Source organism: Gopherus flavomarginatus, chromosome 1 (genome assembly GCF_025201925.1).
Source record: "Gopherus flavomarginatus isolate rGopFla2 chromosome 1, rGopFla2.mat.asm, whole genome shotgun sequence".
Taxonomy (NCBI): domain Eukaryota; kingdom Metazoa; phylum Chordata; order Testudines; family Testudinidae; genus Gopherus; species Gopherus flavomarginatus.
In genome coordinates this window covers 219,879,165-219,903,363 of record NC_066617.1, presented here as the reverse complement: position 1 = coordinate 219,903,363, position 24,199 = coordinate 219,879,165, and the positions used below count along the sequence as shown (strand labels likewise).

Here is a 24,199-nt window from a genome sequence, read left to right as displayed (position 1 = left end):
TGCCTCAGCCATAATAGTCCATCTCTAAAGATGAATCTTTTCTTATCAAGACTCTCTTACAAAAAAAACACACCATCCTCTCTTTCTTAGCATTAAAGGTAGAGAAAGCAATTTTCTTTTTTATCTAAGGAAAACAATTGTCTGAAAATTGTATGATCATTAACTCTGACAGGTCATCTTCTTTTAGTCCAACTGAGCACTTGAACAAAAATCAGCCAAATGCCAGACTAATATTTTTGAAGTGTTTGAAAGTAATGGAGCAAAACTAATTTAGTTAAACAACAGAGAATAAACTAGACACAATACATACAGGACTGCTATAAATATCAGAAATGCATAACAAACACTCAGATATGTCAATAACTCTTACGTTAAGACTCTGCATCAGCACCATAATTATTTTTTCTGCAGTATACAAAATCTAAATATCTGTTTCAGCAAAGTTTATTTCAGTTTGTTTTAAGTTGTGCTTCAAAACACACAGTATCTCATTCCGTGTCTAAATGACTCAGTCACTGAAAGACCACGATGTTAAACAGAATCAGAATGCGTGTCACCCATTTTTTAAAGGAATTCCCCAAAGCAACATTTAAACATCAGTACCACAATTGATATCATTTTCAAATTCAATTCAACAATTTAAAATAAGTTAAACATCAAGCACAAGCACAAAGAAATCATGATCTTGCATCCACGCAGGTCTATATAGCTAAAGCACTTGACTTACCTGCCACTGTTTCATGAGCTCCCGAACCTCTTTCGTGTCCTCTAGTATCCTTTCCTTGTGTGTAGCATCCTGCAGGACATTGGCAGTTGTCTCTGCTTCTGTAAGCCAGGCAAGGAACTTTTCCAGATCCAGGTAGAACTGCTGCAGCAGCCTTAGAGCTGTTTCCAGTTCAGCTTCTCGCTCACTAACCCTGTGCAAGCACAAACAGTCAAATGCAGCACTCACAGAAATCAGAACAAGTGTAGATTTTTAAAAAAAACAAACCCACAGCAAGTTTTTACTATACTAACCAAGAGAAGAGAATTTGTAGATAAGCTACTATAATGAAAGAAAATGTACATAAGAATGATATACTATATACTATATGTCCTCCCGCCCCCAGCTAACGTTCATCTCTGTCTTTTTGGATGGTGGGAAGAGGTATACAATGACATTTTTCTATTGCAATCTAGAGGAAATGACATTACTTTGGTAAAGAACACAATGTACTGTACCTGGAATTTTGGAACTCAAACAAATCAAGGTTAATTCCTTTCAAATATGATCAAAGCTTTTTCGCTTATCGCTCATAAGCCTGCTACTGCCTGCAAGGTTGTTTAATTCTTGGAAATCACAAAGTAGTTTTTGGTCACTGAGGGGCAAGGATAGTTTACTGCAATTATTAATTCCTCTAAGTTGCAAACTTTGGGAGCTGTATTCATCACCTTGTGTCCTAAAAATGCAGAAGATTTTCAAAGGGACATGATGCTGCTCTACCATATAGAAAGGTCTTACACAAATTGTACCATAAAATAACCATAAAAAGATCTATATCAGCTTTTTAATAAAAGATCACCTTTGAAATCTCAAAAATATTTCTCTGCCTTTGGCAAAAACCTAAATCATAACAATTTGGTAAAGAAGAATATTCAAGGACCAAGCATTCCTGTAATGAAAATTCCTTAGGTAAATTTGGTCTGATCCATCAGAACTAGTAGAAAAATGGTATGTCCTATTTGCATGCACACTTTTTGATTATTAAACTTAGGCTCAAAATGGATTAAAAATTCAAATACCGGCATGTGACACATCACATTAATACATGACTGTCAGTTATTATGCAAAACTATAATTTATTTGAACAGTAACTTTATCATGTGAAATGCATACTAGGCAATAAACAGCTCCTGAAGATCTGGTGGCAGCACTGCTCATGCATGAGTTGTTTATTCATCATGGGAGATGTTTTTGCTGAGCACACATACTTCAGCAGTGTAGTTATTGCTATCATACAGGATAGAAGCCTCCTCTTTTGTCTTCACTGCATTAGCTTGGAATATATGGAATAGGTTTAGAAAGTGGCAACCATTCATAATAAAAGGGTTGAGTCTAAACATTTATCATCTCATAAATATAGTTTAAGGCCTGATAACTAAATATTAGCTCCATATACTGATTGGCAAAGGAAGTTAAGACTAGGTCTCTTATACATCAAAATCCTACTGCTGGGGAGACTCTCAAACAATTGTCTCCTACTGTTGACAGATGTGTGTGTGACAAAAAAGCAGCAGAATTCAATATGTATCTTCCTCTATCTGCAGTAAACATATTGCCATATACATCTGATTGTGGGAGGTATTTCCAGAGCTGCACTGCTCAATCATATGTTCAGTCGTCAACCAATAGCTAGCTTAATATTTGTGCATGATGTTTCAGCATAGCGTATATTAAGATTCGAACTACTTTTTCCTGGCTAACAAACAGTTATGTGACCTGAATTTACACAATTTTCTACTGAGGAGCATTTATGTTTGAGTTGGAAGTCCAAGAGTGATGCAGTTTTCTAGGTAGTCTGAAAGAAAGTTGCACAACAGATTATCCCAGAAATATTTCCCAACACTGTAATTTTCCCACCCATTCACACTAAGATCATGCAATTTCTGTGTGCTAGAGCCAATATCAAATCTTGTTTATTGTCACCAGAAGGCTAGGTTCCTAAAGAACAAAAGGCACAACCTAATACTTAGCTGCTGCTGAACCAGGAAAATATGAATTAGGCTGAAAAAAGGTTTTAACGTGCTTTATCTATTTAACATGTTTTTTCATCAAGGATTCTTCCAAACTATGAACACAGCCAGTAAACACAGAGGGATTTAAAGCAGCCAATCAGAGCTCAGAAGTGTGAGAGCAGAGAATTCAATTCAGTCAAATGACAATTTATTAACTCAGAGCTAAAATCCACAATCCATGTTTCTCAATCACCTTGTGACAAAGGTAATTATTATTACTGAATCCATTTTTGTAACAAGGAAAGAAAAAATATGTAAAATCCCTTGTCTCAGGCTATTCATGTATTTATTTATTATTTCTTCAAGAGATAAAAGACTGTATTCTGATGACAGTTACATATGTGCAAATCTTCAGTTGCTCTCTTTAAATCAATAGAATTATTCCAATTTTACACTGGTATGAGTAATATCAAAAAGTGGCTCAAGTGGCCACTGTGACAGGTTGGATCACAGAAAACCCCTGGGGAACTGCCAGCTGATGTGCCAAGACTACTTCTACTCCTGCCTTCCCTGCCAGCTCGAGACCCCAGCACCCTGTCTTGCTGAGCCAGACACTCCCATCTGCTCCAACAAAGACCCAGGGTCTGAATCACTTGCCCCAAAGCTGCAGGTTTAACTGAAAGCAGCTAACAGAAGCAAAGTCCAGCTCCAAGACGGAGTTTAGGAATCACCTCGGCAAGTCACATGTCCATGCATGACTCACAGTTTTTACAGGTAGCATCCATTGTTTATATGCTTCCTTGAACATCCTCAAATAGACTTCTTATGTGGATTGGAGCATTCCAAGATCCATTGCCTTTAAATGTTTCTTGATTAGGTACTTAATTTCAATATTCCTTTCTCTAAGAACTCACCAAATGCTCTACTAAAGTTATTTGGCTAAAAGGAGATTAGTCTGTAAACGGGAGCATTCTGGAACTGGTGAGGATCTTATCTGTATTCAGTTTGATTAGACATAGATTTGCGCATTTTATTTTATTCTGCTTGGTGACTTACTTTGTGCTGTCTGTTACTACTTGAAACCACTTAAATCCTACTTTCTGTATTTAATAAAATCACTTTCTACTTATTAATTAACTCAAAGTATGTGTTAATACCTGGGGGGGGGGGCAAACAGCTGTGCATATCTCTCTATTAGCGTTATAGTGGGCAAACAATTTATGAGTTTACCCTGTATAAGTTTTATACAGAGTAAAACAGATTTATATGGGTTTAGACCCCATTGGAAGTTGGGCATCTGAGTGTTAAAGACAGGAACACTTCTGTTAGCTGATTTCAGTTAAGTCTGAGCTTTGGGGAAGTAATTCAGATCCTGGGACTGTGCTGGAGCAAACGGGCGTGTCTGGCTCAGCAAGACAGGGTGCTGGGGTCCCGAGCTGGCAGGAAAGGCAGAGGCAGAAGTAGTCTCGGCACATCACTTGGCATTTCCCAAGGGGGTTTCTGTGATCCAATCCATCACAATATGAAAGTTATAAGTCTGTATCTGGGAAGTGTTTATGTTTCAAATTTAATGCTATTGAACCAAAATCACTGGTTACTGAAGTTTGGATGTTCCTCAGATTTACATAGAAACTAATTTGATCTGAAGATGCAATTATCAAATGCTTTAATGTCTCTTTCCTACCAAAAGGGGATCCAGATAATTACAGTTTTACTCATATTTCTTTACTGTTTCCTTAATATGGTTTATTCAATAAAATGTTTTCTACAAAAGAGTTAATAGCATTCTTAGAGTGGTTTCAGGAATTCCTGCTCTGCGTACATAGAATAAAATAGATGAATTTGTTTCACTTACATTAACAGAATCTAGTAACAGAAGTAAGCACTTCCATTCCAACTTTATTTAAATAGCTTTGTCATTCTTTCAAATATGCTAAACACAAAGGCTGAAACAAAGGATTATATTTCTGTGGCACAGAAAGTTCAGAACAGCTGGAGAAACAGTTCAAGATCCAGGTTAAGAAATACAAACCATCTCTCTTTACAGTTTCTAGGTTGTTTTTGGTGGTCGTGTTCAACCAGATTGACACAAATCAATAAAGTATCTGACGCTTTGTCTTTTCCTGTATCTCAGTAGTCCATAAACTCTGAACAATAGTATAAAAACAAAAACCAACATAAAACAACAGGTCTTCTGTTCTAGAACTCCCTACCCTGACTCAGAAAGAATCAATCAACATCCCGCCTCCTCTCTGGCTCTCATAAGGACAGCTCAACCTATTTAAGAGTTTAAAAGCAACTTGGCTCAGCTGTAAGTCTTTGATTCTGCTCTTTGAGGCACTGCCAATTGAGACTCAGTCCTCCTTCTAGAATTTAGCCATCAACAAAACAAAACAAAACAAAACAAAACAAAACAAAAAACCCCAACCGACTCATCTCTCTTGGTAGGGCTCCTCAAAGGGAGGAATTGGGTGTTACACAGCTGCCAGACTACTTGGGTAGAGCAATAAACAACGTGCATACTCCATCAGAACCAAGGAGAGGAGAAATCTTAGAAGTATCATGCAGCAGTAAAAAATATTCTTCAGACACCTTCATTCAACAATCCTAAACTTCATACAACACGAAGTACATAAAAACAGCCATACTAGGTCAGACCAATGGTCCAACTAGCCTAGTATCCTGTCTTCTGACAGAGGCTAACGCCAGGGGCTTCAGAAGGAATGAACAGAAAAGGTTACCCTGTCACCCATTCCCAGCTTCTGGCAAATAGAGGCTACGGACACCATTCCTGATCATCCTGGCTAATAACCATTGATGGAACTATCCTCCATGAAGTTACCTAGTTCTTGTTTGAACTCTGTTACAGTCTTGGCCTTCACAACATCCTGTGGCAAAGAATTTCATAAGTTGACTACATTGTGTAAAGAAATACTACTTCTTGTTTGTTTTAAACCTGATAACTATGAATTTCATTTGGTGACCCCTAGTCCTTATGTTATGAAGAGGAGTAAATAACAACACTTCCTTATTTACTTTCTCCACATTAGTCATGATTTTATATACCTCTATCATATTCTCCCTTAGTTGTTCTCAACATTGTTAGCTTTTTTGACTGCCGCTGCACATTGAGTGGATGATTTCAGAGAACTATCCACAATGACTCCAAGATCTCTTTCTTGAGTGGTAGCAGCAACTTTACACCCCATCATTTTATATGCATAATTGGGATTGTTTTCCAATGTGCATTACTTTGCTTTATCAACACTGATATTGCCACTTTGTAGTCAAATCACACAGTTTTGTGACATCCCTTTGTAACTCTTCACAGTCTTCTTTGGACTTAACTATCTTGAGTAGTTTTGTACCATCTGCAAATTTTGCCACCTCACTGTTTACCCCCTTTTCCACATCATTTATGAATATGCTGAATAGTACAGGTCCCACTACAGGGATACCTGTATTTACCTTTCTCCATTCTGAAAACTGATAATTCCTACTCTTTGTGTCCTATCTTTTAACTAGTTACTGATCTAAGAGAGGACCTTCCCTCTTATCCCATGACAGCTTAAGAGCTTTTGTCAATGGAACTTGTCAAAGGCTCTCTGAAAATCTAAGTATGCTGTATCCACTGAATCAACCTTGTCCACATGGCTGTTGACCTCACCTGAGCAGCAGTCCCTTGAGCCAGCTGCTTGGGCAGCCTGAGGTCAGCCACACTGGCGACTGCAGAAGTCGTGGAAAGTCATGGAATCCGTGACTTCTACAACCTCTATGACACAGAACCCTACTAATATATACTACAAAGGTATGTGGGAAAGGCCTAGAAGTCAGGGATATTGAGTTATCTTCCCAGCTCTACTGCGGACTACATGATGTTGAGCAAATCATTTAAACTTTTTTGCCCTATTTACTCATCTGCAAAATGGCAATTATAATACTTATGCTCCTTACGACTAAGGGGGTTGAGGGGATATGATTGAGGTCTATAAAATCATGACTGGTATGGAGAAAATAAATAAGGAAGTCTTATTTACTCCTTCTCATAAAACAAGAACTAGAGGTCACCAAATGAAATTAATAGACAACAGATTTAAAGCAAAAGGAAGTATTTCTTCATACAACACACAGTCAACCTGTGGAACTCTTTGCCAGAGGATGTTGTGAAAGCCAAGACACTAACAGGGGTCAAAAAAGAACTAGATAAATTAATGGAGGATAGCTCCATCAATGGCTATTAGCCAGGATGGGCAGAGATGGTGTTCCTAGTCTCTGTTTGCCAGAAGCTGGGAATGGGCAACAAAGAATGGATCACTTGATGATTACCTGTTCTGTTCATTGCCTCTGGGGCACCTAGCATTGGCCACTGTTGGAAAACAGGATTATGGGCTAGATGGACCTTTGGTCTGACCAGTATGGCTGTTCTTATGTTCTTACAAGGTATATTATGTGAGGCTTAATGTTTAAACAGTGCTTTTAAATTCCTGGATTAAAAGCAGCATAACAAGTTAAAAGTATTATTCCAATGTAAACTACAAAAAGCACATAACCCACTGCGACAGCGGGGCCTATTTCCCATCCTCTGTCTGCTCATGCATCCCAGATCCTCTGGGTGGCATCTGCTGGCTCCCTTGACACCTTTGAGGAGCACTGGGCACTGTCCAGGGTTCTCTGCTTGGTGTCCCCATCAAGTTCCCTTTGTTTAGCCCTGTGACCTCACTCCTGTCCCTGTTATATCTTTAGTTGTCCCCCCGTAATTAACTAAGATCCCAGACCTTGTGGATCCTCCCCTTAGGCTGGTGGAGGTCCTTTAGCAGTGGGCAGGTGGAAGCCTGCCCTCTTCCAGGATCCCAACAGGACCACTCTCCTGTAGCCACCTGGCCTGACATTGTCACAATAAATATTCTTTCTTATTTTCTTAAGAATAAATGAACACTGCAGAAAGTAAAACAACAACAAAAAAACCACTGAGCATATCCCAGTGCACTGTCATAAATGTATTTAGAACGGGTGTTTCATACTATGTTCTGATGTTAGGAAGTCAAATACCTAAGCTTGTCACAGTTTAACAGAAAGGATGATGTAAATATTTTCAAATTCCCAATTTTTTTTTTGCATTATCCAAGACAAAAGGAGTTGATTTATAGACTCAGACTTAAGGTCAGAAGGGACCATTATGGTCATCTTGTCTGACCTCCTGCACAACGCAGGCCACAGAATCTCACCCACCCACTCCTGTAACAAACCGCTAACCTATGTCTGAGTTACTGAAGTCTTCAAATCATGGTTTAAAGACTTCAAGGTGCAGAGAATCCTCCAGCAAGTGACCCGTGCCCCATGCTGCAGAGGAAGGCGAAAAACCTCTGCCAATCTGCCCTGGAGGAAAATTTCTTCCTGACCCCAAATATAATGATCAGTTAAACCCTGAGCATGTGGGCAAGACTTACCAGCCAGCACTCAGGAAAGAATTCTCTGTAGTAACTCAGATCCCACCCCATCTAACATCCCATTACAGGCCATTGGGCCTATTTACCTGCTAATAATCAAAGATCAATTATTTAGTACACAGGAAAAAATATATAGTGAAATGTAGGTGCGTGTTTCAGAGACGAATCATCTTCAAACACTGAAGCTAATTTATTCAAACTATCTTAAAAGATACAGATTTTAGAATTAGAATCACATTAACTAACGCTTTGGCCTGGTCTACACTACAAGTTTAGTTCGAATTTAGCAGCGTTAAATTGAATTAACCTTGCACCCGTCCACACAGTGAAGCCATTTATTTTGACATAAAAGGCTCTTAAAAACAATTTCTGTACTCCTCCCCGACGAGGGGAGTAGCGCCGAAATTGACATTGCCATTTCAAATTAGGGTTAGTGTGGCCACAATTCAACAGTATTGGCCTCCGGGAGCTATCCCACAGTACACCATTGTGATCACTCTGGACAGCATCTGAACTCAGTTCCACTGGCCAGGTAGACAGGAAAAGCCCAGCAAACATTTCAATTTCATTTCCTGTTTGCCCAACGGGGAGAGTCCAGGTGACCACGCACAGCTCATCAGCACAGGTAACCATGCAGTCCAAGAATCGAAAAAGAGCACAAGCACGGACCATATGGGAGGTACAAGATCTGATCACTATATAGTGAGAGGATTCCATGCTAACAGAACTATGTTCCAAAAGATGAAATGCCAAAACATTTGAAAAAATCTCCAAGGGCATGATGGAGAGAGGCCACAATAGGGACTCACTACAGTTTCGCATGAAAGTTAAGGAGCTCAGACAAGCCTACCAGAAAAACAAAGAAGCAAACAGAAGGTCCAGGGAAGAGCTGCAGACATGCTGCTTCTATGCTGAGCTGCATGGAATTCTAGAAGGGGCCGCCGCCACCACCACCCCACCCTTGGCAGTGGATTCCAAGGAGGGGGTAATCTCAGCCGTGGCTGAGGATTCTGCGGACGGGGAAGATGATGATGAGGAGGAGGACGACGAGCTTGCAGAGAGCACACAGCACTCCATTCTCCCCAACAGCCAGGATCTTTTTCTCAACCTGACTGAATTACCCTCCCAACCCTCCCAAGGCATTATCCCAGACCATGAAGCCATGGAAGGGACGTCTGGTGAGGGTACCTTTGTAAATATAAAACATGGTTTAAAAGCAAGCTTTTTTTAATGATAAATTTGCCCTCAGGACTTGGGATGCATTCGCGGCCAGTATAGCTACTGGAAAAGTCTGTTAACGTGCCTGGGGATGGAGCGGACATCTCCAAGGACATCTCCATGAAGCTCTCCTGGATGTACTCCAAAAGCCTTTGCAGAAGGTTTCTGGGCAGGTCAGCCTTATTCTGTCCTCCATGGTAGGACATTTTACCACACCATGCTAGTAGCAAGTAATCTGGTATCATTGCATGACAAAGCTTGGTAGCGTATGGTCCCAGTGTTTGCTGGCATTCAGGAAACATTTGTTCTTTATCTTGCTGTGTTATCCTCAGGAGAGTGATATCATTCATGGTAACCTGGTTGAAATACAGGATTTAATTAAGGGGACAGAGGTGGCCATTCCTACTGGGCTGTTTGCCTGTGGCTGAAAAGAAATCCTTCCCTGCAGTTAGTCAAGGGGGGAGGGGGCGATTGGCGCTGAGCTTTTCGCATTTGGCTAACAGGGATCTTCCCTGATACTAGCCACGCGGTGGGGGGAGGGGTAAAGCGATCATCCCAGATAATTGGATGGGGGGGATTAGTTTGGTTTCTGCTGCTGCACGTTAACAGGAAAACCGCAGCACTCAACAGGCTTTGATTGGTATGTGGGAAAGGAGGGTGTTGCTTTTGTGAAGGCTGCAGAAGCCGAAAAACAATGGCTTACCATGGCCGCATGCAAGCCGAATTCTGTGGCCCGGACCTGCGTCTGTGATCTCTAACACCAAAGCCGCAGGCACTCAATATTAAGATGCAAAATGTGACCATGTACTGAAATCACATGTGCTATGTAAAGTGAGAAGTGTTGCTCACCGTGAAAGAATATAACCATTTTTCTGTAAAATGTATCTTTTAAAATACTTCTCTCCCTTTTTTCCCTCCCTCCTGCAGCTGCAAATTTTTCAAGTCTCCCCACTCCGTCCCGAAGGCTATCTCAGATAAGGCGGTGGAAAAAAAAGACGCAAGACGAAATGTTCTGTGAAATCTTGGAATCGACCCGCAATGAAAGAGCTCATCTGAAAGAGTGGAAGACGTGATATCAAAGTACAGGAAAGATGACAGTGAACGTGAGGACATGAGGAACCAACGTGAGGACAGAAGAGGAGAGGAGAAATGCTCGAGATGAGAGTGGTGACAGGAAGATCAGAAGAGAAATGATGCAACGCTGGGGCTGCTGCATGATCAAACTGACATGTTCTGGCGTCTGCTGGAGCTTCAGGAACAGCTGCAGGATCACAGAGTGCCGCTGCAGCCCCTGTGTAACTGCCCTTTCCCCTCCCCAAATTCCATAGCCTCCTCACCCAGACATGTAAGAACATGGAGGGAGGCTCCGTGCACCCGCCCACTCCACCTCAGTGGACAGCCCAAGCAAAAGGCTGTCATTATTTTGAACTTCTGAAGTGGCCTTTTCCTTCTCTTCTACCCTCCTCCCAAACTCTACCCAGGCTACCTTGTCAGTTCTCTACCTATTTTTATAATCAATTAATAAAGAATACATTATTTTTAAACAATAGAGACTTTATTTCCTTAGAAAGCAAGCTGTGATCAAAGGGTGGGTTACTTACACGGCATGAGTCAATCAAGAGGGTGGGTTTTCATCATGGAGAAACAAACAGAACTTTTACACCGTTGCCTGGCCAGTCATAAAACTGGTTTTCAGAGCTTCTCTGATGCGCAGTGCTTCCTGGTGTGCTCTTCTAATCGCCCTGGTGTCTGGCTGCATGTAATCAGTGGCCAGATGATTTGCCTCAGCCTCCCACCCCGCCATAAATGTCTCCCCCTTACTCTCACAGAGATTGTGGAGCACACAGCAAGCAGCAATAACAATGGGTATATTGGTTTGACTGAGGTCTGTGTGAGTCAGTAATGTGTGCCAGCATCCCTGTAAACGTCCAAATGCACATTCTACCACTATTCTGCACTTGCTCAGCCTGTAGTTGAACAGCTCCTGACTACTGTCCAGGCTGCCTGTGTATGGCTTCATGAGCCATTGCATTAAGGGGTAGGCTGGGTCCCCAAGGATAACTATAGGCATTTCAACATCCCTAACTTATTTTCTGATCTCGGAAGTAAATCCCTTGCTGCAGCCATTTAAACAGATTAGTGTTCCTGAAGACATGAGCGTCACGAACCCTTTCCGGCCATCCCACGTCGATGTTGGTGAAATGTCCCTTGTGATCCACCAGTGCTTGCCGCACCATTGAAAAGTACCCCTTGCGGTTTATGTACTGGCTGCCGTGGTGCTCCGGTGCCAAGATAGGGATTTGGGTTTCATCTATCGCCCCACCACAGTTAGGAACTCCCATTGCAGCAAAGCCATCCATTATGACCTGTACATTTTCCCAGAGTCACGACCTTTGGTACCAGCAGCTCAGTGATTGCTTTGGCTACTTGCATCACAGCAGCCCCTACAGTAGATTTGCCCCCGCCAAATTGATTCCCGAATGACTGGTAGCTGTCTGGCGTTGCAAGCTTCCACAGGGCTATCACCACTCATTTCTCAACTGTGAGGGCTGCTCTCATCTTGGTATTCTGGCACTTCAGGGCAGGGGAAAGCAAGTCACAAAGTTCCATGAAAGTGCCCTTACGCATGCAAAAGTTTCGCAGCCACTGGGAATTGTCCCACACCTGCAACACTATGTGGTCCCACCAGTCTGTGCTTGGTTCCCGGGCACAATAGCAGCGTTCCACGGCTAGAACCCGCTCCATTAATAGCATGATCTCCAAAGCGCCGGGGCCCGCGGTTTGAGAGAATTCTGTGTCCATGTCCTCATCACTCTCATTGCCACGCTGCCGTAGCCACCTCCTCCTCACCTGTTTTTTCAGGTCCTGGTTCAGCGTAGACTGCAGGATAATGCGTGAAGTGTTTACAATGTTCACAACTGCTATCTTGAGCTGAGCGGGCTCCATGCATGCACTGGCATCTGCACAGTTCACCCAGGAAAAAAGGCACGAAACGGTTGTCTGCTGTTACTTTCATGGAGGGAGGGGTGAGGCTGTACCCAGAACCATCAGCAACAATGTTTTTTGCCCCATCAGGCACTGGGATCTCAACCCAGAATTCCAATGGGCGGGGTAGACTGCGGGAACTATGGGATAAGTACCCACAGTGCAACACTCTGGAAGTCGACGTTAGCCTTGGTAGATGGATGCACACTGCCGAATTAATGTTCTTAGTGTGACCGCATGCACTTGACTTTATACAATCAGTTGCCCAAAACTGAATTCTGTAAATGAGAAGTAATCCCATAGTGTAGACATACCCTTTGATAAGAATTCAACACTTTAAATGAAAGAATTCCTGAGTTAAGTACGGAGGTTTATACACTATTATTAGTATATATGCTATTTCTCTTGTTATTCATCTTTTCTGAGTGTGAACTTTCATAACATTAAAAAAATGAAAGAGTTTGTTACGGTGCAACAGAAAGCATGTTAATTGACACAATACTTTTAATTTAATTAAACTCCTGGAACTTTTGTTAATGATGAACATTTAAAGACAGGAAGTGGCTTTTAATTTCTTCTTGTAATTACTTATTCCATCTTGCTTTGGGGATAAACTCAACCCTCAATCGTACCCATTCAACTTAATTGATGTGCAAAGGGTGTAACTGAACAGAATTTAGCCCATATTTTTCTTTTTGACATCATCTGGTGAAAACAACAGAACCAGGTGGAGTGATAGGTTGAAAGAAATGAAATTGCTTTAAGTCTATTCTCCTTTCATCAAGGAGAACAATAGTTAAAATATTCAGCTGAATAGTCAATCTGATTTTAGAAATACATAAGAAAAAATTCTTTAAAAGAATTAAAAATATTAAGAGTTAGGGATGGGAGGGGAAAAAAGCAACAATCTGGTAAGTTTTGTAATCCTTTGCAAAAAAGGTTTAAATGTACAAAATGTGCGTTCAGGACATCAAGACTCAACAAATCTGCATAAGGTCTTAAAATTTTGCTTTAAAATTTTGAATGGCATGAACAATTCAAGCCAATAAAACCTTCACTGGTGGTACTGGAAATGACTGTAGTGCTGCTAGTACCGAAAATGATTCTTCAGATGGGAGAAATTATTCAGTATTGGTACTCTGTCTGTACTAGTTTCAGAATCCATTTGGTTATGAATGATGGGGATGGAACAGAGGGGAAGATGAATCGGGGAGACATACACATATAAAATCAATTTGTCTGCCAGTCAGTACTGGAAACAAAATGAGATAGTGATCGTAGAAAAAAAATAAAATGGAATCAGACATGATAAAGTCTAAAAGACAGTAACTGAAGTATTCTGAAATGCAGGGACAGATTCTCTAATTAGTCCTGGTCCCTTCATGTCACACTGGCAGTGCAAAGGGAAAGTTACTGGAGCTCTCCAGACACGGATTCCCTGGTGAATCTAGAAGGTTTGGCCAGAGCTCTACTGTCAGCTAGCTCTTTGGGGAAAATAACTAGACAGCACTCAATAGAGCAACCTCAGGCTCTCCTAATCTATGACAGAACTTGCACAGAGCTGGCCTCAGACTTGGGCAGCCACTTTGTGCCCCTCTCCCACCTGCACCACTGAGTATAGCTGAGAATTTAGGTTGTACGACCTGTGACAGAATGGAGTATAACTATATTGAATTGGACATAGGCTGCATGTATAAGAGGCTAGGAGAGAAGTGGATGGAGAGACTTGGGGGAGGGGTGGAGCAAGGGTGAGATGGAGTGATGGCGGGACCTCAGGGGAAGAGGTGGGGGGATGGAGCCATGGGGGGGAAATCAGGGCTACAGTCCAAGCGCTGGTGCCCCCCTCCCTCCGATTTCTAGAGAGCTCCCAGTGCTTGTGTGTAAGCCTCCCCCAGTGGAAGACTCAGATACAGAATTGAGGTGTCTTTTTTACTGTGTGCTGAAAGGACTAGATTGAGGCTATACTAGTTTGAACTTGTGGAAGGTAAGGCTATTTTGCAGCTTTCCAGACAGTCACCCTGAATGGGAAATGCAGCGTGGTTATAGCTGCGTTGGTTCCAGGATATTAGAGAGAAAAGGTAAGTGAGGTACTATCTTTTATTGGGCAAACTTCTGGTGGTGAGAGATACAAGCTTTTGAGCTACACAGAGTTTTTCCTCAGGACTGCAAAAGGTAGTCAGAGTGTCACAGATAAATGCAAGATCCAACAGATAGTTTAGCATAAGCAGTTAGCACATACTCATGGGAAGAGGGATAGCTTAGTGGTTTGAGCATTAGCTTAATAAACCTAGAGTTGTGTAGTTCAATCCTGGTCCTGCTAATGAAGGCAGGAGGCTGGACTCAATGACCTTCCAGCTCATAGAGATAGAAATAATTGAAGATACCCTTTCTTTCTCTTCTACTCTAAGGACTATTTAAGGTGAAGTGGCCCATTAATACACCTGTAGTCATGGGGGAGGGGGAAATAGTAGATTGCTGTAATAAGCCATAAATGCAGTGTCTAGCAAAGTTGTGTATTTAAAGCTCTCAGGCTTGTCTTTTTAGTGTTATGCAGGTTTCCTTTGAGGATAAGGATTGACAGGTCAGATATAGAGTAACTGGTTTCTGAAAAATATTCACCAAGAGGTGATATGGTGTTTTTGTTTATCATTTTTGTGTCTAGTGATCAGCTGGTTTCACCTACATAGATGTTATTGGGGCATTTAATGCACTGAACGGTAACCTACATGTTGTGATAGGCACGTGTAAGACCTATGTATCTTGAAAGATGTGTTGTGGGGAGTGTTGATCATTGTAGCAGTGGAGATACCTGCTGCCAGTAACGTGGAGTCACACTACCACGGAGAATAGCTGCTGGCTCAGCCTGAAAGGAGAGTGACTTCATGGATCCCCAAGATCCATGTAGTTAGGAGGGGATTAAGACTCCAAACCCCACATACTCTAAAACTCTTCTAGCCAGACAGAATGGTGCACAGTAACCTCACAGGATTTCCCTTCTGTCTTAGCTGTCTCCACTGTTCCCCTCATGATAATAGAGGTTGATATGACCCATAGTTAAGCAAAATATTATTTAAATAGAGGAGTTTTTCTTCATAGGTGCATCCTACCTTAACATTATTTATTATACTGATCACATGAACTACAAAAAATAAGTGAAAAAATGAAGCAGGTACACCCCTACCTCGATATAACGTTGTCCTCGGAAGCCAAAAAATCTTACCGTGTTATAGGTAAAACCGCGTTATATTGAACTTGTTTTGATCCACCGGAATGCGCAGCGCCGCTCCCACGGAGCACTGCTTTACCACGTCATATCCAAATTCGTGTTATATCAGGTCACATTATATCGAGGTAGCGGTGTATCTGAAATCTTTTGTTTAAATCATCAGAGTTGATATTCCAACTGTCAGAAATGAAATTTTTTAGATTCACTTGGGTTTATATTAATCGATTAATAATCTCTCCACAAACTGCAACATGCCAACGAGCTCTGCAGTTTCCCAGAGAGCATGGGTGAAAAATTATTAATGGATTAAAAATAAAAATCTAAACATTACGTGACAATCACTGTGTATATAGTGGGGGAAAAAATCAATTAAAGGTGACCTGAAAAGCAAAGGAAATGTACTGATGTCCTTCTTTAAGAGATTGGGATGCTTTGGGGAACCTATATAAATCATACATTTAGGAGAAAATATCTCTTTCTTAAAAATTCAGCACCCCCTTGTCATAATTCTGAGTTAAGAATGACTCCAATCCACCTTCTAAAGCATCAAAGCAGTGCTACAGCAAAAACAGGGAAGAGGAGACTTGACATTCCTGATATTTCTAATGTAAGAGATAAATGGTGGGAATAATATTATTAATAATAGTAATAATAAATTATTAATAATAAATTAATTCTTTGTGCATCAGAAAGAAGTAGAAAAGCCCACAACCTCATTTATTTCTTTTTGTATATCCCTTTTAAATCATATATTTAACAATTTCAATTTTTACTGCAGTGTAATACATATCACTCTTGCAATTTCACAGTAGTCAACAGTGGTATCTAATAACTAGTTTAATTATTCAGATACAATTTATTAAGATACAGTTTTGGCTTACAAAGTAGTTAACTGTAATTAAGACTGATTATCAAAATAATTAGGTTTTAAAGGCATTTGTTTTCTTACTGTTAATTACTGTATAAACAACTAAATTTAATAATTGATGGCATTACATTAGATGAATTAAGACTCAGAAAAGAGACTATTAAAATATTAGCATAGTTTTCAGTTAAAGCTGCCACTTCCATATGTTGAGCTTGGTGGCATTGCAGTACAGACATTCCCCAAGTTACGCAAGACCCGACTTAGGCAAATTCACACTTACAGAAAAAGTTCCATAAGCCAGAAATAGGATTTTTGGGTTGCGGAAATTTTTGCCCAATGTATACATTTCCAATTTACGCAAAACTCAAGTTACGCAAGGCTTTCTGGAACGGAACGATTGTGTAAGTCAGGAGGTGTCTGTAGTACTCACTGCTACCATGCAACAGAACAGGGCTTATTTTCCAAATTGACTTACTTTTTTCTCTTAGTATTTACAGTTTACGTTATTCTGTGTACTATGTAATGATGTGTGGCTATAATACACCCCATGCAGGGGTAACTGCATTATATTTCTTCTTACAGAGGAGGGCAGACTCTAACCAGAACTCTCAAAACACAGCAATGGACACAATGTAATACGTAGATTAAATTGAAGCACAATTGACTGTAGACATTTAAAAAAAATGCATTATGAATGTCTGTCACCTTGGTTTTTATGAACAGAATCTTTAAAAAACCTACAAGTACAGAAAATCAGCACTATCAAGCAACATTGGAGGTCCAGCATTGTACTATTCAATCTAGAAGTTATAGGTAGCTATGAATTAACCAGCCTCTCGAGAAGATGTAGCAAAAGCAGCAGCTAGAAGAAAGGCTCCTGATTCCTACAATGATTTACAATACAGTAACTAGTACTAGTTAAGACCTACTACCATACATTATATACCTGAACAGGCATATATGTACACACAATTGTTATTTATATTCCAGTATGTTTGTTTCAAAAGTCCTAGAGCATACTTGAATGTAAAAAGTGTTCATACTACAAAATGGATGTCATGTAGAAGGCATAGCTTGAAGTGGTACAGGACAGATAATATATTACAGTACATACAGGTAACCTAGTAACCATAGTTTCTGTGATGGTTGCAAAGTGCTGGACTGCAAACTGGACTGTCAGCTGACTTGCAGTGAGGAGAGGGATAGCTCAGTGGTTTGTGCATTAGCCTACTAAACCTGGGGTTATGAGTTCAATCCTTGAGGGGGCCATCTGGGGCAAAATCAGTACTTGGTCTTGCTAATGAAGGCAGGGGGCTGGACTCAATGACTTTCTAGGGTCCCTTTTGTTCTATGAGATAGGTATATCTCCATAATTTCTTTGAATCTGAAACTCAAAAGAAAGGAAAAAAACAGAGATGATGGACCTTCACGCTCCAATTGAGCAATACACTTACATATGTACTTTAAATTTAAGCAAGTGCTCAAGTAACACTGATTTCAATAGAACTTTAGCACACATGCTTGATGTTAAAGCATTAATGGTGAAATCCCCCAGAATGAATTCCAACACTCCCATTGACTTCAATGGGGCCAGGATTCCACTCCATGCATTTTGCTCAACTGGGGCCCTAGTTCTGCTTCAAACAAATTCCAAAAGAGCAAATTACTATCAGATTAGTAAAAACTACCAGAGAACTGGTTCTTGATAGGTATAAATCATGGGGCCTCAATCAATAAAAGACAGATATAGGGCACAGATTCTACATTAGCAGGTAGGATCCTACTACCTGGTGATATTATAACATCCTGGAAAGAACTTCAAGTAAACACCCTTGTTATGTAAATTTTGTTTCTATGCTCTCGTCATCATTACCAACTCATCAAAAATGTAATGTTATCAAATAAAACAAAATAATGTGGATTATTTTCTTCTCCCAGATAAGCATCAGAAACAACATCATTTGTTTGTACTTTTAAAATTAAGTTAAACTTGGTTTATTGGCTTGTGTCTTATATTTTTTGCATGGGTTATCATATAGATTTTAGCCACAACAAATTATAGATAAATTATCCAAGACTCTATTTCTTAATATGCTAGAGTTCCTAAAAAAAAGGGTGTTCTCAAATAATTTTTTCAAAATTTAGTTATGGTCACTAATGCATAGTTTCATACTTGACTCATTCAAATAACACTGGAAGACCCAGCATAAAGTCTTTTAACAAAACATGCAAACATATTTTGATCTCTTTAACCAAAATAACTATTTAAAACAGACATGTATGTGACAATCTATTTTAGAAGCTGAAAGTGGTGATTATGTGAGGAACATAGTGGTGTCATGCAGATTTCAAAACATCAGGCTTTCTGAGACCTAATTTCTTTCAGAGTCTACAAAGAGCTAAATTGCACATATAAAATATTATTCTTTTGCAACCAGATGTGACTATCTGTGAACAGGAGGTCTAACTTGATATAAAAACTTGAATTTAAAACAGCTAGGCCTCTTGTCATTTCAAGGCCCACATTCTTGATTGCATTTGACACAATAATCATCATCATATCTTAAGACTGAAATCAGGCTGACAGTACTCGACTCAGGTCTGCTTCTTCCAATTAGCTGAAAATTGCAGCCCAGCTCATCTTCTGGGAAATAAGTTCATGTTTACAATTCTACAGAGGTGAAAAAATGATGTGATGGATGTAGCAATTTAAGTTGCTAATGTAAACAATAACTATTTTTTTAAATGTACCCATTTCAGATAAATGTGCTTTGAGAAGAAAGCCAGAAGGCAAGAACACAAGTTCATACTCTCTTACCATACTAGGGGTGGGGTGGGGTTATGTGGGGGGTGGTCACAGGGGTTACTCCCCTGACCCCCAGCTTTCTCCCCCCCCAAAAAAAATTCCCCACCAGTTGCTGTCCCAGCCCATCAGGGTAAGCAGCTGGTGCACTGGAACACTTTGTTTACTTAGGTTTACCTCCGTGCCTGCGGACGCTTGAGGTAAATAAACCATCTCGGCCCGCCAGCGGCTTATCCTGATGGCTCGGGAGCCAAAGTTTGCTGAACTCCGAATTATAGGGTCAGCTTATGAACAGGTCATAATTTTTTTCCATTTTTACTTATCCATCTTGGGGGGGTTGGTTTATAAACGAACTGGCTTATGATCTAGTATATATGGTATATATCAATCACATGGTGCAGGAAAAAATCTTTAGGAATGCAAGCATATAGCCATGAGTGCTTTTCTAAATGACTACCTTTCAAATGGAAGTTTCTAACTTAGTCTTTCAGCCTTTGGTTTTATCATCTACACTTTAGCATGTGAAACATCAAATATGGTTTATAAACATAAAATATTATATAAAATAAGGTTTAATTACAGAAAGACAAACATTATCATTATGCCTGATTTAGTACCAAGAGAAGTCAATGAGAAAATTCCCACTGATTTCATTTGGTGCTGCATCAGGCCCACACCCACTATGTACACACAAGTAAAAAACATGTAAAGATAATGGGCCATATTTCATGGGCAGTTGTGTGCTACTCCATTGGTGTAGTCTGGCATTGCCCAGTCTGGGGGTGGGGGAGGGGGCAGGAGGGAATCACCCTAGTGTAGTGATGATCTTCCAGTGACTTGCCACTCACATGGGAAAGACTCACACAGGAGTCCCAATTCCTGGCCACATTTTTTCTCCTTAGTGCCATTTGCAATCAGTATAAATTAAAGCAATCATTCTAACTAGCTTTTCTAACATGGTGCAGGAAAACTGACTACACAAAGTTGTAGCAGAGCTAAGTTTCACGTTTATCAGATGTCTTCTTGTCAGAGGCTGACATGAAACACAGTAAGACCAACAGGATCCAAGATAGAAATGCCAAACTCCTTTTGAGTAGCTGGAATGGGGGTGGTATTGTTTTGGGGCTTGAAGGCTGGGGTTTCTCTAACTTCCTATCTATCTTTGGCTGCAAGGTTTGTTCCTCCAGACAGTAGGTGTCCGGTTAATTTTTCCAGCCCTTTGTTCTAATACTGCAATCTGTATAGGATTTTTTTCCAATGTAATTCTGCAAGGCATTTTCTGAAATAATATAAGAGGGACATTAATAGTCGATGGGAAAAATATTTTGCCTTGTAAAATAATTTGCAAGAGGATAAAACACTGAAAATTAGAGCTATGCCCTTTCAGAAGTGTCACACAAAATCTTAACAAAGAAATCAAAATTTACTCAACCTCAGCTAAATGCTTTAGATGGGTGCATTATGGCGCAATTAGCCAGAAATGAGGTATAACTGATATTTAAGCACTTTACAGATATTCATAGTACAGGCAACTGTCACCTTTTTGTTAAAAATGCTAATGAGGAAGCTTACAAATGCATTACCAGGAAGAGAGAACTTTTGCAGAATTATCTGTCCACTGTTCCACTTTATTCTCTCATAATAAAATACATGTACTGACTGCACAAAAGTTAGCAAGAGCAATTTTAAGCTGAAAAATGTCATTAGAAGGTTATTGTTATAACAAGTGTGATATTTTGGCAACAGGATGCGCCTAATGCTGAGTCTCTACTTAACGTTGAGTCTCTACTTTTCTATATGTTACTGAATAAACTACATATGCAGTAATATTTTTCCTTTGCACCCATCTAAAACGTAAAGGTACAAAATTTTTAGGAAATCATGTATTTTTAAAACCTACATGGATTTATTTGCAGTTACTGAATATATTGAAGTCCCATTCTAACCTACTGTGTAACAAATGCACCTCATTCTCGACGATCCAAAGCCGGGTCATGTCATTTGATATCCATTCATTACATTAAAAATATTTCAATGATTTGATATTACTGAAAGATATGCTTGTGTTCACTTTAAACAAAATGTAATTTAAAAGATACTTATGCAGAAAGAAGTATGCTGTGGCTCACCACCCTAGGAACATTCTAGAAAAGATGCAGGGGAGCGGGGTGAGCTCAACATGTGGAGTGAAGAAGTATAAGCATGTGATGAACAAATCCATGTATGGAAAGGTTAAATATGATTGGTTAGAGGTTTCTGTTATATAACTTGTTATGTAACTCCCATGTGCTATAAAATAGCAACGGGAGGGGCTCCTTGCTGAAGGGACTCTGGCAGATTTTTGTACCAGAGGCTCTCCCTTTGTGCACATTGAATAAAGCCTTGTTGAATTGAATCGAACTGAATCGAATCGAAGACCCTTGATTCTACCTCGCATCTGACTCATTTGGGAACCACAAAATCCCAACATTACTAAATGATATTTATATGATCAGAGCTGACCACGATTGTTAGCATACACCTTTACACCGCTATAATGCAACCCGATATAACATGGGTTCGCCTATAGCGCGGTAGCAGCGGAGCTCCGGCAGTACTTTAAAGAATCCAGGCTCCGGCTGCTGTGGGGAGCCATGGGCCCTTTAAATCACCACTGGAGCCCTGCCGTTGCTACCCTGGGGCTGCGGCAGCAGGGCCTGCCAGCAATTTAAAGGGCTTGTGGCTCCGGCTGCTGTGGGGTAGAGGTGTACTAGTTTATTCATAATATCAGATTGAATAAATGGCTTGATTATTTTAATAAACCCAATTTGAAAAGGCATGATTATACAAACTAAGATTATTTGACTGTAGCTTATTTGCTCCAGAACAAGATGAGTGGGATTTTTCCTAGATATTTTCAGTGTTTGTTAATGACATTAAACAAACACAAAATCATGGTCAACAACTTACAATCAGTGTGTCTGACTGCAAAGCAAGCAAATCACATGGTGGGGAATGCATATTAATCAACACCCAATACTATAAATGTTAATTACTCTCCTTAAAGAAAGGACCATCAGAAGCTTCATGTTTTCATATTTGAGACTGCTTAGTTCTCAATGTAGATTATTTACTTTAAGAGATATTCCTATCACTAAAAAACACTATAGTTATGTAATTTGTCATTACAGAAATCAAAAGCAAGCATAAATATTCTAAGGAATGTTTTCAGAATCTTGATTTTAAATTGTAATCAGACTTTTTTTAATAGAAATTGCTAACTAAACATTAGCGAACAAAGGTGGCAGAATAGGAAACCGCAGAGAATCTAAATGATATTTTTACACCCATTTTTGCTTAAAGAAGATAATATAAAAGTATTTTTCCCTAGATTACTCTTTACAGGTAGCAAAGGTGAGACATTGTGAGAGAAATAGGCATCCAAAATAATGTGGTGGAAAACCCTGAAATGTTACATTTCAATAAATCTCTACAACTGGATGATGGTTTTCATCAGAAGATTCTGAAGGAAAATGGAAATGAAATAGCTGAGATATGTAATTCGTCGTTAAAAATAGTTATTATACCAGAGCACTAAAAGGTAGGCTGTGCTTACTTAGTATAAAGAATGATCTTGTGAAATAAAGGTTTACCTTATAACTTGTAAACAGTTTAGAAAATTATAGAAAATTATAATACTGTTATAAAAGTATCTTGTACTATTACAGGACAAAATAGCATGGCTTGGGAAAATATATTTTCTGTTTCTTGTTAGAATTAATTGAAATAGAACAGGTGAAAACTGAAAACAAGTAACTATAATTTATTTAGATTTTCAAAGGTATTTTGATGAAGTCCCAAACAAGTGGCTCTTATGGAAATTTGGCAATATTGGGCAGAGAAGTAAAGTTTGGTCATGGATTACAAACAAGTAAAGTGGAAGGAAATAACGAGTAGGAATATATGCCATCATTAATGATCACTCAGTATGGAATAATAGCAGCATACCCAGAGATCAGTACAAAGTATTGTTCAATATATTGATTAACCATCTGGAAAAGGCAGTAAAGAGTGACGTGGCAAATTTGCTGATGACACACTTTTATTTACACCAGTCAAATCCAGGAAGAACTGTGATTAACTCCAGAAAGACCAAATGAAACTAGGTAATTGAGCAACATGATAGCAGAAAATTCAACATAGACAAGTGCTAAGTAATGAATACTGGAAGGAACAATTTAAACTACTTGTACACATTAATGGGTTCTGAATTAGTGGTAACCTCACAGGAAAAACTTATTTAAGAATCAACTGCTTAATGAAGACTTCATTGTGCAGCAGAAACTCTAGAGAAGACTTAGATGTTAGACTATACTAAGAAGAGTAATGACGATCACAATAATAATGTCAAGCATCAGAGGGGTAGCCGTGTTAGTCTGGATCTGTTACAGCAGCAAAGAGTCCTGTGGCACCTAAACTAACAGACATTTTGGAGCATGAGCTTTCATGGGTGAATACCCACTTCATCAGATGCATGTGACATGAATCCGACGAAGTGGGTATTCACCCATGAAAGCTCATGCTCCAAAATGTCTCTTAGTCTATAAGGTGCCACAGGACTCTTTGCTGCTTTCACAATAATAATAGTTTCAATAATCATCAATGGTACATCCTCACTCCTAATATTATTTCAGTTTGGTCATCTCATCTCAAAAAGGATATCTGAGAACTAGAAAATAAGGTGCAAATAAAGGTTTCAAAAGAGAAGTGAGATGATGAGGAAAGACATTTCATAAGAGGAACAATTAATAAGAATTATGAAAAGGGCGGGAATCAGCTTGAGTTTCTTCTGGCTTCTACTTGGACAGGGCTCCCAACATGGAAAGCTCACCAAGAAGGAAGGAAGCAGTAGCAACCAGTGGCCAAAACCACTGCTAGTGCTGAAGATATATGGGGCA

General features: G+C 39.7%; 1 protein-coding gene across 11 annotated transcripts in view; it reads right to left on the bottom strand.

The window, feature by feature from the left end:
* DMD (dystrophin) overlaps positions 1-24,199 on the bottom strand; it is a 2,125,007-nt gene that overhangs the window by 397,601 nt on the left and 1,703,207 nt on the right. For all 11 annotated transcript variants that reach the window (XM_050936430.1, XM_050936437.1, XM_050936440.1 and 8 more), the window contains one exon: positions 728-917. In XM_050936430.1, coding sequence (XP_050792387.1) covers positions 728-917 — 190 coding nt within the window. The remainder of the gene's footprint in view (positions 1-727; positions 918-24,199) is intronic.